The sequence below is a fragment of the Corvus hawaiiensis genome, chromosome 5 (genome assembly GCF_020740725.1).
Source record: "Corvus hawaiiensis isolate bCorHaw1 chromosome 5, bCorHaw1.pri.cur, whole genome shotgun sequence".
NCBI lineage: Eukaryota > Metazoa > Chordata > Aves > Passeriformes > Corvidae > Corvus > Corvus hawaiiensis.
The window spans coordinates 27645065-27664600 of record NC_063217.1 but is presented as its reverse complement, the minus strand read 5'-3'; the positions used below and the strand labels follow the sequence as shown (position 1 = coordinate 27664600).

The 19536-nt window shown below is 36.0% G+C and overlaps 1 protein-coding gene across 2 annotated transcripts in view; it reads left to right on the top strand.

The window, feature by feature from the left end:
• The window catches only part of USP46 (ubiquitin specific peptidase 46), a 34505-nt gene extending 16274 nt beyond the window's left edge, over nt 1-18231 (top strand). For both annotated transcript variants that reach the window (XM_048302789.1, XM_048302790.1), the window contains exons 4-9: nt 571-800; nt 4238-4314; nt 9509-9592; nt 9888-10085; nt 10739-10817; nt 11764-18231. In XM_048302789.1, the coding sequence (XP_048158746.1) occupies nt 571-800; nt 4238-4314; nt 9509-9592; nt 9888-10085; nt 10739-10817; nt 11764-11865 (770 nt within the window). In that variant the 3' untranslated portion in view covers nt 11866-18231. The remainder of the gene's footprint in view (nt 1-570; nt 801-4237; nt 4315-9508; nt 9593-9887; nt 10086-10738; nt 10818-11763) is intronic.
• Nucleotides 18232-19536: the final 1305 nt, after the last annotated feature.

Here is a 19536-nt window from a genome sequence, read left to right as displayed (position 1 = left end):
ATGCTGTGTGAGTGCTGCTCAGCATCCGCTGAAACATTGGTACCTCATCAACATCATTTAAGCCACACCTACAAAGCACAGCACCCTGTGGGCTACTGAGAGGAAAAGTAACTCCATCCTGGACACAGTGCACAAATTTGTGTCAGCATCCAATGGCTTTGGTTTTCCCAGCCATGTGGCTTACTGTCAAAACTCTGTGATGTTCCTAGGTGTCTGAGGGACTTGGAATATGTGGATGGAAGTCAGTGCTGACTAAAGTTAGGCAGTAAGTGTCTCTTGTAAGGAAATAATTTAGGATGAGTCACACTCTGCTTTCTTCATTGACTGTAATGGGAGCCTACACAACCAACTCCAATAAGTGTAACTTTATAGACAGCTGAAGTTACGTGAGATGAAGCTTTCCCCCAAAGTTGCTTCACTGAAGCCTGGGTGACTGGCTGCAAAACTGTTCTTTGACATGATTCTAGATACTTTGCTGAGCAAGGGCCAGTACAAGTATTTGGGGAAAAAAAATTGTTTCTTGGAGGAAAGGATATTCAGCTGTACAAATCTTGACTCTCTTCTTCACAGATCTCTTTGACAACTACATGCAGCAGGATGCACATGAGTTCTTAAATTACCTACTCAACACCATTGCAGACATTTTGCAGGAGGAGAAGAAACAGGAAAAGCAAAATGGGAAACTGAAAAATGGCAACATGAATGAAGCTGAAGAGAACAATAAACAAGAACTCACCTGGGTGCATGAGATTTTTCAGGGAACACTGACTAATGAAACTAGATGTTTGAACTGTGAAACGGTAAGCACTGGGATAGATTTTTTTTTTTGGTTGTTGCCCATTAATAGATAGATACATTTTATATATAAAAATATATGAATCTTTTCAGACATCTGAGAATTGTGGATATTCCTGTAGAATTTACTTCTTGAAGTGAGTATATTCTTTTCTAAAAATTTATACTTCTAAGCATTGCTTGGCTAATCTATGCCAGGTTTTGCTGTCCTAACACATACCTCTACAGTTAAAATCCTTACTAGTGAATCAATACCTTTCCTTACCACTGTAACTTTAAGAGAAGGTATTCACATCATATTCATATAATAAGTGAAACATTAAGATGAATTTGTGTTAATTCATTCTTAAGAGTCTGACAGGTATACAGAGGGTTTATTATTAACAAACCATTTTCTTTTATCTCCTGAATATTTTCTAGAGGATGATGTCAGTTTGAAATCTCTTATTTTTGAACTATAAGTAAAAATAAATTTTACTTTTGTAAATTACAGTCAGTTGGGAAACCTGATTGCAAGTCTCCTATTGATTACTGTCTTTTTCAAACACATGCTCCTATTGAAAGAGAAAAGAAACATTTTCTAAAATTGTTCCTGTGAGGTTGCATGAAAGAGTAACACAGACAGAAAAAAAATCTCCTTTGGGGAGAACAGTGACACTGACCTTCCACAAAGGTTGGAATGAACATCACCTAACCTTTGCTTTGGTAAAGCAAAGGTAGGTGATAGGCATCAAGGATGAATTCGTTTTCTCAATTCCTTCCGCAGATGATGGAGATTATGAAGGCGCTTTTGCAGGAAACTCTCTCCATCTGTCTTGAGGCTGTTTCATGAAACAAAGTTTTCAGCAGTATCTGGTCTTTTGTTCCATATAGCTTGTCCTGGCTCCATGGTGTTACTAAGCTGTTGCAATTGTTGGTGCAGCAATGCTGAGAACTGGGCCAACAAACTGATCTGGCCTAAGAATGATGTACTTTTACTCAGATCAGTGCTGCTACTATGGGTTTCCTCTAAAGAAAACACAACTAGCTGCATTAAGATGGGAGAAGGTATCTTCAGACAGCAAGCTGAGGTTAAATATCTTCAGATGACTGAAGTTAGGTGAGATAAACTCTACCCAGGTCCTACCAGACATGCAGAAGAACATAGTCTGATGTTTCTAATCATAAATAATAGCTCTGTTTTCCAAGAAAATAAATATGGCTTTTCCAGGGACTTGGTCAGAGGAGGGTGGTGAGCAGAAGAGATGCAATGATAGTCAACATGAAAAAAGATGTTGGAGCAAGTTTGGAACAAGCTTGTATAAGAGAACACATGAGAGAGATACTGAAAATTAATTATTTAATATTTTTCAATTATAAAACCTCAGGTAATAGCAAGTTAAAATAAATGAAAGGTTAGAATTATTTTTTAACTGACAATCTTCTCTAAATAGTTGTGGCCTAATTCTAAATCCATATCTGGTGTTTACTCAGAGAAATGTTAGTGAAGTGGGGATGTGTCCCTGGGTAACAGCATAACTGCACAATTCCCGACTTGTAATTCAAAGTGATGAAGCTTTATGGAAAATACAGCTTGTCTGGAGCTTCCTCTGAATGCAGAAATACTGTATACTACTCAGGATATTTTTCCAGTTTGTTTTTCTTGGATTAGTGTAACTTGAAATCTTAGGAAAATAGTAAAACATTGAAAGATATTGCTTTGCTGAAATATTAATAAGTAGTACATGAAGAATCATTCAAATTTCAGCAGTTCTTTTTCTTACTTACAAAGAATGCGATTTGAATCTGGTTTTCCAGCTAGCTTTAGTTTTAGTCTGTATTATTCTAGCTCTAAGTAGCCCATTTTCCCTTCCAGTAAATATTTGATGTGCAGAAATCAAGAACAGAATTCCTAGCCTCTTTGAGGCATTCAGGTGAAGCTCTATACTCACCAAGGACTTTTTCAAGTGTTTAATTTCTCATGCTACTCAGTGTGCCTGACAGAACCTTAGTTCCAGCTCTAGAGACACAATGTTCTCTGAAGCTTTGTTGCTTTATCTTTCAAATTTTAGCTGTTTATTTATTCTGCAGTTGATTGCTGCCAGTTTTGTGGTTTCCTGTCCTCTGTGGGTCAAATCATGTCTCAGAGAGGATTTTTGTTTGAAGAACTGCCATTCATTTCAGTTGGGTGTCCCTTATGCCTCTGTACATATTTGGTAATATCGAAATTAATCTGGCTAAAGGCGTTTCCCTGCATTCAGGTCTGATATGGGCTGCCTTTACCAAGTGTATAGGATCCCTGACATAACATAAATACGTCCTCATGGTGGTACATAACTATTACATCCACATAATTGCAAAAATCTGAGCATAAGGGACTTCTGCCAGAACAATGGATTCATCTCCTCACAGAAGTTCTTGGTTTGGGCTTCACTATCCTCCCATCTGATTTAGTTATTCCAAGGAAATGCCAGCATAGGAGGCAAAATATGGGGTGTCTATGCAACATTTTATTAAAAAATTGGTTGCTATGAATATAACTGAATTCATATGCAGCAAGTAATTTTGCAGTCTTTTGACTCAGTCAAAGTATTACAAGAATTAGCCATTTGGATGGGGGTTTTTGTTAACATTACTTCACTTTTGAGATAAACACTCTTAGTGAAAAATAATTTTCAATGCAAAAATCAGGATCTATCATTCTGAAAATACTTGGACTTAAATTTTTTAAATAAAAACTCTTTATTATAATTCTTCTCCTCTTGTTCTGTCTCAAAAAAAGATTGGCAATACCAAAATGATTTTGCAAAGTATTATCACTGAGCCATTTTTACCTTTAATCTTTTAATTTTTTAATCAAAATATTGGCCAGAAACAATATCCAATGGGGAAATGTAGCTATGTCAACCAGAAATATAAACCCAGCCTTTTGAATACTCACTTGAGAGAAAGGACAACATGGTTAAGTATGACTTTTGTGACAGAAACATTCTAGGAAATTATCTTCATTACATCCTTAATAGTGGAAATAATTATGTAAAAATAAAATGTGAATATATATTGTAGTATGCTATACAAATGGTAAAAAAATTTCTGGTAAAATAAGAAAGTAGACTGTGTTACACAAGGAAACATATGTAATGCACCAATCCCAGATAATATAGGGGATGATGGTCCACCTTTACTGAACAGTAGGCTGTCTTTAGTGCCCCATGGTTGGTGGGATTGGATAAGTGGATAGGCAGAAGTTAAATTATATGAAAGATGGGTTGGCAGAATTACTAATAAATATCACAGTGAACATTAGTCACACTGAACTAGAAAAAATTAAAAGCATTGAAATTAATTATTTTTGTGTAAGAGCAAATTTCTACAGAAATAAATATCTTTAGCATTTACTGAAGGTATAAACAGCATTTAGATGTATGGCATCTCTGTTTCACAACTATGTTTTTTGCAACAGGTTAGTAGCAAAGATGAAGATTTTCTTGACCTTTCTGTTGATGTGGAGCAGAACACGTCGATTACACACTGTCTAAGGTAAATGAATGCATCTTTTTGGCAGATAGGTCTAACTGCTAAATTTTTCAGGTCTAGTAGTTTTAGAAAAGAAAAGTAGAATAACACTTGGATTTGAACTTATCCTAAGCAAGAGAAAAAGACTTTAAACTGGATGTTTCTTCTAATGACAAAATATACATTAACGTACTTTGCTTTACTCACTTTCTCTTTCAATGTATGTATTTGAAAGAGGAAAATAAATAAATTTTCAGGGAAAATAACTGATTGCATTGTCATCTGGAAGAATTGGTGCAGAATAATAATTGGATTCAAAGAGATTTAACTGTGCATATCTTTAAGCTTCTACACAAGTGCTTTGTTGATTAGAACTTATGTGCATATTAAAAGTTAAGTGTGTGTTTTGCAGAATGAGTGCTAGATTTCCTAGAGGGCAAAAGATTTCAAAAGTCTATTTTTCTATCAGAAATTTCTTATTCTATGTTTCAACCTAAAATCATGTGAAGTCTTTTATTCTAAATTTCAGTTCTGCTCCTAGTATATTCTTAATTGTTAAAAATTCTAGCAATCTCTGCTTAAGAGATCAAAACAATTTTCAGTCTTGCATGCATGATTATTCTGAGATGTAAAATGTCCAGAGTTTTGACATTAATGCAATAACCCACTACCCATCTTTAAGAAAATATGTTGCTGTCCTAAGGTAATGATTATCAATTAGTTAAACTCCTTCAAATTCCAAAATTGCTATCAAAGTTGAAACTGCATTTATCAGTTATTCTGGAATGCCTAGGAGGGATTTCCTGCTGCCTCATCCCAAGGTGAGAGTTACAGAAAGAATGTGAGGTACTATTTCCTGAGTCAGAAAGCAGTGACTTCTCTGTGAATACCACAACTGTACTACGTAATTTCTGTTCTAATTTAAAGTGCTAGGAAGTTTTTCCTTCTCAGCTTCTGTTCAGTCTTCCACTGGATGCTGTAGCAGTCCTTAGCCCTCAAGTAGTCCACACTGCACTAACCAGCCTCTCTGTAAAACATGAGTAAACCAAAGAGAGGCTTTGGAAAGCAGTGCATTCTCTTTTTCTCCTGTAGTCTCTTTTCCTCTTCATACTAACCAGTAGTTGAATCATTATTGGTACTAGAGGCTTTTGTTTGCACACTTTTGAGTTCTTCACTGTAGCCATTTACTTACTTTTCCCTATGGTCTTCAAAGTCAATTTGAAATCCTACTGAGCTGCAAGGATGCTGCAGTGCCTTTTGAGGTCCTTTCTAATCTGAGTTGTTATTTGATTTCGTGGTACTGGAGACAGAGCTCTGACTTTTTCTTACAGCTGAGTCTGGTGAACTTGTTAGAAACTGCTGCTGTATATAAGTCACCATCTGTCCTTCAGCTTTCTCCAGTTTTTTATTTAATTTCTTGATCTTTTAGCTTCTTGGAAATGTTTCGTTAGGAATGGTCATTTTATGTAAAGGCAGAGTAAGTATTTCAGTAAAAATACCAATAGCATTTCTTTTACTGAACTGACAGTGTCTGTAGCTTAAGATGTGGAAGAACTGCATCTGCACAACTGCAACCAACAAGTGAATGGTGGAGTTGAAAGAGACTCCAAAAAGGTTAGCCCCTATCTCCGTGTCAGACAGGATGCTTATCCAACCTGTTCCAGAAGATTTTTTAGCAGTAGTATCTTGATTGTCTATCCCAGTCCTTCCTGTTCTTACTACTAATAAGTTTTTTCCTGCTGTGTAATGTGAATCTTTGGTGTTTCAGACCAAGCCTATTTCTACTTGCTCTGGGTACTCTGGACATAAACCAGGGGTTGCCCCCATTCCCCTGAGCAGTAGCATTTTACGTACAGGAAGAATGTAATCACTTTTTAAAAATTTAAACAGCCTAAGATCATTGAACCTCTCCTCCAGCTCTCTTCTCTGGATCTCTACACATGTTCATTACTCTTCAGCCTCTTCTCCAACTGAACCTCTCTCTTGAACTCAATCTTGAAGTGCCACTGTCTAGAACGAGGCATAATATTCCAGCAGGGATCTATACAGTCCTGAGAAGAATGGATGCCCTAAGTTTATTTGTTCATTCCAATGTAGTATCTGCCTTTACTCCAACAGTATGACATGCATTTTGAAGTTCACCCATTTCTCCTTTTGGAAATAAAATAAAGCAAAATCCCAATTTTTCTTTTTGTGGAGTGGGAGGTACAGGCCACTATTTACAGATTGAACAGGAGGAGAGTCATCACCTCTCATCTATTCTGATTGTGTTTTACATTAGCAGCATTTCTACCTCTGCTTAGAAAACATATATTCAGTTAGAATATGGATTTCCTCTCATTGCTGTCTGGTATTATGCATTATTACGCAAAATATAAGTTCTTTTGTGGCTTCTTTCAATAGGAACATCCAAGTTATTACTCTTTTTGGAATCTTTACTGTTTCCCTTTTTTTAACAACTGCTTTGCTGTGTCTTAATAGCTTTAAGTGCTGCTGCATTTAAAAGGTAAAATACAGAAAAGCTGTGCAAGATAACATTTGAGTATAATGAATCTCTTTTCCACTACAGATGAATGTTCTTTTATTTCTGTAGTTTTTCAAAATGTCCTTGTGTGCTCAAGATGTCCAAAGAATAGAAAGAATACAAGCCTCTGGCATAGTCTAAATCCACAGGGTAGACAGTTGGGCCTGAAACAATAAAAGTCCAATAACAAATATAATACATATCCATTGTTTTTATTTCCACTAGGAGTTGCAAATTTTACCAGTTTGATCCTGACTTGTGTGCATTTATGTTACACTAAGAATTCTCTCATATCTTAAAACACAAAATTAATGTTATTTATGCATATAAACAATAGAAAACATCTTTCACACACTGCAGCAGAGAGGCTGTAGAAGCACAAGGTCAATGACAAGTTAGTACATCTTGAGCAGTTGTATTTAAAAATTTCTTTGCCTTGCTAAAATAACCTATAAGCAGAATGCAGATTGGACTATTAATGGAATAGGAGAGAGTTAGACACATCTTGAAACTAGTTTTGCCTGTCTAGAGAAGAGTTCTGCAAGGCTGTGGCTCTGGCCCATGCAGACTTTGTGAACTCCAGTCAATGATCTGTTGTTTTTAACTGTTCAACATCTGTTAAAGTGCCATGCTGGAAATTCTCGATTGCTGAAAGAGTTACTGACTTTGCAATTATTTCAATGCCTAACCATTCTTTCAGTGAAATATTTTTTTCTAATACTACTACTAATAGATACCATAACGCTACTAATAAATAAATAAATGCTACTACTACTTCTACTAAGTAATACTAATAATAGATATTAATAGCATCAGGATAACTAGTACATTTTAAAAGGAATTCAGAACCTCTTTGAGTTTAATTAACTTTCATGGGAGACTTGGCATAGAACAAATCAATATCTATCAAATTTCTGCCATCTGCACATGTTTCTTCATGTTAGAAAAATATTATTTCCGTTGCTTCACTTTGAGGTGGAAAGAAAACTAATAAATTCCCCAGATTTGTTTGCTTATTTTAAAATTGAGACTTTAGGCTTTGAAAATGAACATCAAACTCTTTCTCTAACAGCAGACCTAAAACTTTCACAGGCATATTCTACTGAGTCTTCCCTGCACATATAACTCATCTCTGATGTTTTCTAAAGTGTCAGCTCTTCACTTACAATTCCCTGAAAGGTTACCATGTTTTTCAGAGGAATTGGCTAAATTCAGTTAATTTTGTGTTCAAATTCAAATGTGAAATCAGATATTTGAGATCAGTGTTTACCACTGAAGCAAATCCTTCCCAGTGATAATGCCTTATTTTTCTTTTAGATAAAAATATTATACTTGTGATCAAAGTTTAGCTGTAACTAATCTTTCAAAAGATGTATTTTTCCTAAATTTCAGCACTTTCTCGTTAGTGTTAAGACCATATAAAGAAAATAAATCAGTAAAAGTATTCTGAGTTATTAAAAATATTATGCAGTCATATGAAGTGCTTCATCATGCTCTGTCAACCTTAAACTTTTATGAAGTTATGTAATTAACTCCTAATATCTATGCTGTAACAAACTATATCCCATCTACCCCTGTAGTGATGATGTCAGGAAGAAATAATCATCCAGAGTCCTCCCTTTGCCCTGTAAGACAATTCTGGTGCTGCCTACTGCGAGAGCAGGCTGAAGTTGCAGGCAGTATTGCTTCAGCCTCCATTAATGTGAACTGCAGTGGTAGAATGGAATTTTGTTGGGTCTGAATGGGTCTGAATTTGCCTGAAGTTCAGAAGCCTGTCAGGTACAAGGTAGGGGCAATCAATAAGACAGTTCTGGAATTCTGATATATCTATTTAAGGCCCAAAGTCACAAGAAAACCCATGTGTTTAAAATGGAAGATAGGTGCTTATATCTGCATTTAGAGTTCTCAAAACACCTGCTCAGCTGCAATGTAACACAAGAGGTGACAAAAATAATTAGGTTTGTTTTTTTTTTTACAATTAAATGTTTTTAGGTACCTAAAATTCCGCTCCAAAGTATATCAGCCCTGTGGCTTCCAACAAATCTTTTGTGTGAACTGAAAGATGCTATCAAACCAGCCTTCCTTTGCCTTCATCACTTCAAAAGCTCAATCCAGAAATATCTCCGAGTGTATTTACTTGATCAGGATTTACAAAATTTTCTATACCAGCTGTCTCTTTCCTTTTTTAGAAAATGAAAAGGTATAATCTAAAAACATCTGGATGACTGCTCTAAAGGTTGGAGGATGCAGGAAACTCAATTTATTTCTTCTGTGTAAGACAATTCAAACCTATCTTACAGAAGAACTCCATAAAATGTGAAATATTTGGGGATGACAGAAGTGCACGTGAAGTTGTTTAATTCTGCAAATAATTTTAAAAGAAACTGAATGGATTGAGTGACTATACCCACGTCTGGGCAGCTCCTTTATGTGTGAGAGACCAGATATAGGTCCCCTTTTGACATACCTGACCCTCCATTTGTATCATATAGAGGGCCTCAGCTCCTAATACAACTTGTCATAGCAGCCAGATACCCTAAGTCCATTTGCAAACTCTAGTACAGTTGCTTCAGATGCTTTAGAAAACTGGAATGGGTGAAGATTTGATCCTGTGTGTCTCTTGGGTTCCAGTTCATCAGCTCAAGTGGGGCAAATGTATATCCTTAAAGAACTGATGACTATATTTATTTACAGAGACTTCAGTAACACAGAGACACTATGTAGTGAACAGAAATACTACTGTGAAACTTGCTGCAGTAAACAAGAGGCCCAAAAGAGGTAAGCAAAGAGCAGACTGTTTCACCATGTCCCTTCTGGGCTCTGACAAACTTCCTTCTTGATATTTATTTTGTTTAGATACCTAGAAGCCTTACATCCCAAATGCATTCTCTGTGTGGACCAGAGAACCTACAGACAGATTTAAAGGCATGTGTCTTAGTCTTGAAGCTACTGCTAGTTGACTACTGTTACTTACAAAGTGCTTTTGTAATGTGGACGTTAGCTTATTAAGGGAAGAGAGAATGGCTTTGAACTGGTCAGGTGTTAATCATATGCATTCATAATGGTTTCACAGGATGAGAGTAAAAAAACTGCCAATGATTCTTGCCTTACACCTCAAGAGATTCAAGTATATGGAGCAATTGCACAGGTATACTAAGCTGTCTTACCGTGTAGTATTTCCTCTGGAGTTACGTCTCTTCAACACATCTGGCGATGCCGTCAACTTAGATCGGATGTACGACTTGGTAGCTGTTGTTGTTCACTGTGGAAGGTAATGTACTTTCATGTGTATCACGAGCTATTGCCAGATACTCCAAGGGTAGGGGCGGGCATCCCTGACCAAATGTGGGGAGAGTGGGAGGCAGGGCTTAAACCCTGCTGCTGCACTGACTTGCATGTGTCTTGGGCCAACCTCCCTAATAGTAAATCTGTACTTGTTTAAGAAATAATGTCTCAGGTCTCCAAAAGTCAAAAGTTTAGTTTAAATTGATGAAACTATCTTCTTCCTCATGAGACCACTTAAAAAAGTTGAGAGCCAGGACTCTGTGAGGGCCAGAGGCTGTCAGCATGTAGGCCCCACAACAGATCACCTTAGTCAATTTTCCCCCCTATATTTAATCCATAAAGTTTTAAAAATATTTTTTGCCTACCATGAGCAACTTGTTAAGTGTTCTATAGGTTAATTTGCACATGGTCCTGGCACAGGTGAAAACACCGCCTTTAGCTTTCAGCTGATGAGCCTTGAAACAAGTTAATGAAAAGGTGAAACAACTAAATGTCTAGAGTACCACCACAGCTGGGTTTACTATGTTTTTCATAAGATTTAATTATAATTATGAATTCATAAAGAAATGTGACTTATCAAAATGGACTCAGTAGCATTTTCTAATATTTTGTGGTTTGGGTTTTTGTTTTGCTCTCTAGTGGACCGAATCGGGGGCATTACATTACTATTGTGAAAAGTCATGGATTTTGGCTCTTGTTTGATGATGACATTGTAGAGGTCAGTATGCTGAAGGTCATGAGCACAACTTTTGTGTTTATGTTTGCTTCTCTACTTGGGGTTAAGATTCTGATCAGGAACTGGGCAGAGATGGGTAGAACTGCAAAGCCACAGTTCGGTTATAATGTAATATTTAGCTCAACTCTGTTAGGAAGAAAGATTGTAAACAAAATTATTAATCCTGTAGTTTGTGCTCTGTAAATGTCAGAGGGTTTTTTTTATTTCATAGCAACTTCAAATATTTTTAATACCAGACTTTAAGTGTTTAATTTTGAATGTTTTCTATATCTAATAAAATCAATTTAATTCATTAAAACCTTATCACTTGGCAAAATTGAACTAGGTAAATCTAGCATTGCTATGGAGTTTTCAATTTTGAAAATTAGGGAAGTTACAAGAAAGTCTGAATTGTGCTGTTGATCTGGGATTGCCTGAATGCAGATTAGAGTAGAATCTGTCCCACAGCTATTACAGATTCTGTCTAAGGATTCTGAAATGCATTCTTATGCAAACCCTTTATGTCATTGGCAAAACTGAGGTCTTGAGTCTGATTTCCGAAGAGGTAAGGAAAGTAAGCACTGAGATGCTGGATGGGGCATGTCTTGAAGAAGGTTTCTGGAAATTTGAGAAAGATGGGATCACATGGTCACATTTATGTGTTTTAACAGTGTTCATTACTGCATTCCAAGGAGTCTCTTTGTTATTGGAAAAAGCCTAATTCAGTTAGGTTCAGTGACAGAAACATGCCTATGACTTTCATGAGTGAGATCAGCAAGGTTCAGCCCCTAAATATTACCCTTTCACTGCTTAAACTGCAAACAGAATTTGCTAATTGCTACCTCTAAACAAATAATTGAATTTGTCATTTCTGTTCATACAGTCATTTAATCTGTGTTTGGTATTTGTTTTATCTAACAGCATATTAAAAAAAATATTTATTTTGCAGAAAATAGATGCTCAAGCTATTGAAGAATTCTATGGTCTGACCTCTGATATATCAAAAAATTCAGAGTCTGGCTATATTTTATTCTATCAGTCAAGAGAGTGACTTGGCAAACTGTGATAATTGCGCACAATGATGCTGCACGTAAAAGAAGGTGATGGCTCCCCTGAACTGACTTTTACACAGACCACAGCTCGGAAGGTTGAACAACGATACACTCTGTCTCCTATTCAATGGTCTATGTGATGTTGACTATAACCGTCCATTTTTGACATTCAGAACTTTGTTTTAGAGAGGGGGGTTTGTTTGTAGTTTTTAAGTCTGATTGAAGAGCTAATTGAAGTCAGATTTTAGTGGAATTTATATGGACTAACATTTACAGACCATAAGGTTTGGATGTCAACTGTTAAACCCAATCCAGCTAGAGTAGTATTTTATATGAAAGTGTTCATTACATTTAGGGCAAAATTATTTAAAACTTTCTAAATGGTTTTGGAGTGTGTTGATTTACAAAGCATTCCTTTAAATACATCCTGACATATACTTACCCCTTTTAAGTGTAAGGAAAAAAATCAATTCCGTGATGATTCGAGTTGTGGTTGTATAGGGGATCTTTTTACTTGTTACTCTGCTGCAGAAAAGATATTCTTCCAAAATAATTTCAATTTTGGTTGTTAAAAACTTTCAGTGTATAACCACAGACCTAAAATTCACATAGAGGGATTTAAATTACACTGGAACTAAGTAGTTCTGTATGTTCAGTCACTTCATCATGAGGTAATACAGATGAGGTGAGATTTCAGAATTTACAGAGCACTGGAATAAAGAGAGTAAGATGACACATATGATACAGAGATAAATTACGTTTATAAAGATTGATCTTACCTTTTTGTTAAAATGATATCATAGATTGTTTACTTTGATTGAGTTTGCAAAGATTGCAACACTGCTCACATGCAACATATCCATCAGGACCGAAATTATCCAGTCATTTAAATAACTGTTGTTTGTACATAAAAAACACAGCTTGGTCCTGCAATTTTCTAAGTATCTGTAGTTCCCATTTTCTTTTCTCAAGACAGAGTCCATTTCTTAGAAATATAATACATAGCAACCACTAATTTACATGCTATCATGTATATATCATCCTTAACATTTTGGTCATATTTGACAGAGTTGTGTCACCACAGAAACAGAAAGGGATCTGGAGTGCTTGATTTCAAAACTAGTACAGAAGTCTTAGTTTGTGATTCTCCTGGGTGAATTTGGCTGGCACTTGTCATGCACTGGCTAATAAAATTTCCAAATTCACCGGAATACCCGAATTTGGCGAAGAATAAATGTAGAAGAAGGTATCAATAGGGTATGAGAAGGGATTGATAGTGGCTTGATAGTCAGTGGTAATGCTGGGTAACTACCTTGTTCAGTGTGACACTTTCATTCCATTATACAGTTCTTGAACTTCAGTAGCCAAAGTCCTATTCCAATGACATCAGCAGCAAAAACACTCTTCTTGTCTTCATGGGGGCTGACAGTTGGTTCTAGTAAGGAAATTTTCTCATCTCACAAAATTTATTTCTACCTGTTATATTTTATTCGCTCATTATGTATTTATTAGACAATGTTGGTTTTGGTCCTTTTCTTTAAGAAGCCTGCCTGACACTTTATGGCCAACACTCCATTTCAAGAAATGGCTTTTGAAGTGCATCTACATCTCATATTTTAGTCTTCTGTAGGAAAGAGAATAATGTTTTCATTGTACTCTACTGTGAATGTGAAATATCTTTTGTGAAATAATGGTGAAAATGAAGTAGCTTCTACTGTAACATCGTCTGAAGTTCAGTTGGATTTACCAATGGCCATTTTGTAAACTAAGGCAATGTAGCACTTTACACTGAATGAGAAACAGAAGTGGGCTTTTCAGCTAAGATTATTTGTGATTTATCATGTTATTATACTGATGCAAGAAAACAGACATAGAATGTAACCTTGGAGGACTTACTTAAGTGAATGATAGCAGTGGTCTACAGAGATCACTCACATGAATGAAGGCTGGTATGCAGGCTCAAGAGAAGCATAATTAGGATGCAGCTCTTGTTCTTTTATAGATGTTAGAATGAAATGTTTTGTCTCTAATACAGAAGATAGACATCTTACTGGAGACTTCAACTCCCACTGAGACCCAGGATCTTTTCCACTGAAAAGCTAAACCTGCAAATCCTTCTTTAATTGATTTATTTATAAGCATTCAGAATTTCAGTATAAAAATACAATAATTACTGGCCTTTTTAAATGGGTAAGGTTTCCTCACTGTGAATGAAATCACTTTGTAGATCAGCATTAACCAGCGCTGGTCCAAAAGTCTGTATTTCGCTGTTTACTGCTGAACGTTCTTATGGTATTCTGTGGTTTTTAAAAGATTCAACAAAACAGATATTCTTAAGGTATCATTTGAATCTTCAGGACTCATGTTTATATGAAAAGTAATTTCTCATAAAAATAATTTTTAAATCAGTTCAGTTTTAGGAAACATTTTCCCTATTTCAATTGACTTACATGAAAATTGGTTTTTAAAATGTTAATAGTATGAATTAATATTTAAATGCTAACGAACAGGATAATAATCTCTGGTTTTCTCCACTGCAAGACAGCCTTAGATTGTAAAACATACAGATCATTGCAGTAAGTTATTGAGAGTAAAATTACTAGAATAAGCCATTTCATAAAGTATGAAAAAGCATTTTTAATTCATGCTGGCCCATGAAAAGATCACAGCACTAGTATCATACAAGTCCAACATCAGTAGTCTGACATCAGCTCTGAAAAATTATGGAATACATACTTTATACTAACACTAGCTAAACTAGGGAGCATTTTTTTTTAATTAAAAAAATTGTGGTCACAATTCTATAAATTGGATCTAGCCTCCAGTGTGCTGAATGTCTTGACTTCAGTCCAAAAGCTGTCAGTCACAGCTGTATGAATAGTGCCAGTCTAGGCAGAGGAACTCTTCTTTGTCAAATTAAGCACATTCACACAAGTTTTGCAGGATTGGGATCCCCACAGGAGCAATCATATGGTATAAAGTATTTTAGTTGATTAAATAAAGCATAATCCCTTTTCTCTTACACTTATGCATAGATTTGCATGGATATGCATAGTCCCCTATGAAAGAATGGAAAAATACCTAAGATAATAAAAGCTTTTCAGCTACCATCTAGAAAACAAAATACTAGCACAGGTGTCTAATAATATTCTGTACTTCCCTAAAATGACTGTATTTTATGGTGTCGGGTTCTATGTATATTAGGTCTAACAACAATTGAAGTTTTCCAATTGTTTCCCACACTGTTGCTGAGATGCATTGTCCATTTATAAATCCTATTACTAAGTTCTCTACTTAGAAAAATGAACATTTTTGTCTTGTGCTGTGTTTTCACAGCACTGCAGTGCTGATGAATCAGATATCTTAGAGGATGAGCTCAGAACTCAAATTTTATGTTTCCCAGAATAGGCTGTTGGGATTTTATGGAATTTGTAATTAGGGGACACAGCAGAGGGAGGCAGAATAGCAGAGTAATGGAAAAGCCATACCAATGAAACAGAGCACCTTTTTGAAATCAAGTCCCAAAATTACTCCTGTCAATTCTACTTTAACAATTTAGTTACCTCAGAGTACCTGATAATGTATGAAAAGTCTTGTTTCTTTAGCCGTCGGAGTAAAGAAAATTAAGCAGTAGGAATTTCCTTCATATCAGGTTTAATAAAGATATTAAAGACCTAACAAAATTAAACTGAAGTTCACCTTACATGATGGGTCCTAAAGTGATACCACAACCTGTCTTTTGTCTTCAGACATTACATTTCTGTCACTCATCTGTTCCAGCATCATGTAGTTGGTACCTGAGCTGACAGCTTGCAGCTGCCAGGGATTTGATGCCTCTCAGCAGCAGACATTTCTTGTTTTATCTCTTTTTTGCTGCATGTGGCTGATAGTTGTGAGCAGTGTCTTACAGCTGAATGAATACTAGAAATTTTAACAAGTTTTGTCTGTGTACCTGTTCCTTGCTAGTGTCTTTTAGAAGGGTTTGTTTTAATTTATTTTTCTTTTGTTGGTCTGTTACTGTACTTGTATAATAACTTATGTGGTAATATTGTTTTGCTTTAATTTTTATATACTTTTTTTTTTAATGTAATCAACCCAAGCACTTTAAACAACGTCAATCTTGTGAAATTCCGATCAGCTTAACATTTTACCTTTGTCTGACTGCTTTTGCAGCTGTTTGCTTGTGATCCAAAATCTCTAGTTACAACTCAATTTCCATTTTTAGTCTTGTAGTCCTAGTTGGCTTGTAAATTTGGAAAGCCCAAGCATTTTCATACATGTTTGTTCATATCTAAAAAGGAAGCAGCATTTACTTTGTGTCTGCTACACACATCGGTACCTGATGAACTGCGCTCTCAGTGCACATTTCACAGTCTCTTTTTTACTCTCTGCCTGCTAACCCATCTGAGGATGACTGTAATACTTCAATCTCTGACACAGTTATCAATAACTAAAATTTAGAAAAGTTCCAGTTCTTACAGGAGAATTCTCTTTTACCAAACACAGAGTCAACTGTCAATCAGCCAATACTACAGGTATTGCTCTCTTTGCCATTTTATCAGTGCTCTGCTCAGTCTCAAGTGTGAATAATCTGAAGAACCACATTTATTCTTGGCCACTGTGTGCATGCTGGCAAGGAGAGCAAATCTTTGCATCTTTTTTCTCTGCACTTGGGCCAATATAAAGCAAAGAGATAATGAAGGAAGATAAGTGCTGGTGTAAAATTATGGTTTTTAGAGGACAGCGTCTGTGGTGTCCATATCAGAAAGTCACTGGGTTTCTGTGTTGTTAATGCAAGGGTTATTCCTAGTGCTTTAGATATTGTATTTTCTTTGATCAATGAAAAGACCAGGACTTTTTCCTGTTGCATCTGTTCTGATACTGAGGTGTTTCTTCTCAATTCAACATGGTCCTTACTATGTAAATAGCCCTTGGCAAGCCTCGCCTCGATAGACACCCATTTAATTTCTTTCCAGTTAATAGGCATTACTTCAAAGAGATTGCTTGAGCCTGTCTACAAGATTTATTCAGATAACACACTTCTTTTGCATACAAGGTCAAATAACACCTATTGGGAGGTATGTGCCCACCTGATGGGACCATCTTGCTAAACCCACACCATTTTACATACTAATGATTCTTTACCCTCTAGGAGGTTTGCTTGCTGGCTTTGCCTGACTGATTTATTATGAAACTGCAAATAATTCCCTTTATTCATGGTCTCAAAGTTGCTATAATTCTTTAATAAATTCTGTTTCACTTGGTTATCAAGACTGGGACTGTTGTACTATGTAAAATAAATTAACTTCTGTGTACCATTCACAGCAGTCAATTTAACAAACAGCCTAATGCTTCTGGTGAAGGCTGTTGCAGGTGGCAACTTCACTGTATGTAAGAATATGAAAGAGTAAGTAACTTTTCTGCAATAGCACAGTGGGTCTGTGGGAGAAGCTGGACTGACATGCAGCTTCCTAACCTCCATCCTCTAGATAATCCTGACCCTTCTTGTAGGGTTCCAAAGTGGCAAGAGTAAACCCTTTGTGAAGACATCTTGCAGTTCACCAAAACGTGTTGCTTGCTGCAGTAGATATTAATGAGTATTTGCAACCCCTCTGTCCCTGTTCCCCAAAATCTTATTAATAGGTATACATTCCTTGAAGAGGCTGAGCTTAAACCTCAGCTTTGTATTTGCAATGGTGTTCATGTTTGAAATGTCCCATGCCAGACTCTGTCCACATGCTAAATTGTTTCCTAGTCCTCTCTCAACTCTCATTCTAACAGCAGGAGCAACATCAGGGCAACCATGTTATAGGTTCCACTGCTTTTCCTGGAGACAATTTTCTAGTCTCAGTGGCTTTCATTGGAAAACACCTAACACAAACTCCGTAACTTATCACGATGCTTTAGGAGTAAAGCCACCACATCCTGTATGACTGTAGGGTAGGAGGAAGAAGAAAGAGAAGAGGATGAAATATGGAAAGGATTGGTTTTTTTCAGAGGCTCTGAATATGTGTATCTGTTTGTAAATATATAGTCCCTCTCTACCTTGTCAAAATGATGCAATCATAATAAAACTACTTTAAATTTTGTGCTAGTTTTTTAAATGGAATAAGAGATAGTAAAATTATGAGGTACACAATTGGGGACATATAAAAATACTGGATTTCTAGTACAGCGCACAATAGTGTATGTGTACAGATGAATATCTGCTCTTTTTAATCATCATGTACATGTAATTGAACCCTGCACCACCTGCACAACTGTAAGATAAAAATCATGTTGGTTATTAAGGTTGTAACATAAGAAGACAGTATTTTCTCCTGTTAACATGTTTATATTTTACATAAAATAAACTCCCTAGCTGATCTCGCTTCCATTCAATTTGCTTTGACTTCAGCTGGAGCCATACTAAGGCTGAGCATTGATGCTGGTTGTTACACAACATGCTTCTGAATGTCAGAGACCTGTGTTCTTACAGATGACAAGACTGCTGATGCTTGCTTTTTATTTCATTTAATGTGATCATCACTTTTTAAGTGACTTCAGAGAATATTTCACCATGTGGGATGACTGCCTCTGAAGAGTCTTAGGAGAACAAGTTTTGCAAGTAGTTTGTGAGTTGTCTTGGTGGAATATACATACAATTGCATGGCTGAGCTGTACCCAGTTAAAGCACACCACTGACCTTGTCAATGTTTCTGAGCTTCAGTGTTTCAGCTAAAACTGAAGACAATAAAAATCAGTCAGAACTGAACTACCTTTTACATCAGGGAACAATGAGCCCTTTTATCCTGGAATTTTACCTGTGACTAAAGGAGTGGGAAAGGATTTTGCTAATGAGGTCTAAAATTTTGTCAGAGAGTTGAAAGGTTCCTCATTGCTGATTTTCCTAATGTTGTTCATTAACAAACACAATTTACATTCTCAAAAGTGTGGCAAATAAAAGGCTGGAGTTTCTTGCTCCTGTCTAAATGTATTCTTTTTATTCCTTCAGAATCATTTAGGGAACCAAAATCAAACAAAGCTGTCAAACTGCATATTATATTTATAGCTAACACACTCTATGATTTATGGCACATCAGACTATCAAAGGACTAGGTTGAAAAACACTTCATGTCTTACAGTACATATTTCCTCTCAAATTAAAAATATTTGAAGTACCTTCAAACTTATTCCTGGGTTCTTAGGACATAAGCATTTAACTGCAGGATGGAGACAGAAATTTAAAACATGGGAGATGACTGAAATAAATAATCACCAATCCATTCTTTTAAAATATCTTGAAGAAATAGAATTTATGGCGTACAAATAAAGAAACCAAGGAGAAGTTTCCAGCCGCAGGATTCACAATCACTGTACATGGGCTCTGCTAGAATTTCTCTCACTTCAGAAATGCACTTTCCCAGAAGCTGAATGATGTTTACCTATGTCTTTGTTCTTTATTCTTTTTTATGAATTAGATTTGTTGTTTTACATTAGACTGGGTTATGTTCTGTGCACCAGATAACGGTAGAAATGCTAAAAATATAATTTAATCTCAATTGAAAAGTCAGATATGGTAGGAGAAAATTATAAAGTTACTCATTTAAATGTTCTCATGACTTCAAACACTATTTATTAGACATGACTAAATACATGACATGGAAAATCACATTTCTGGAGATTTTAAT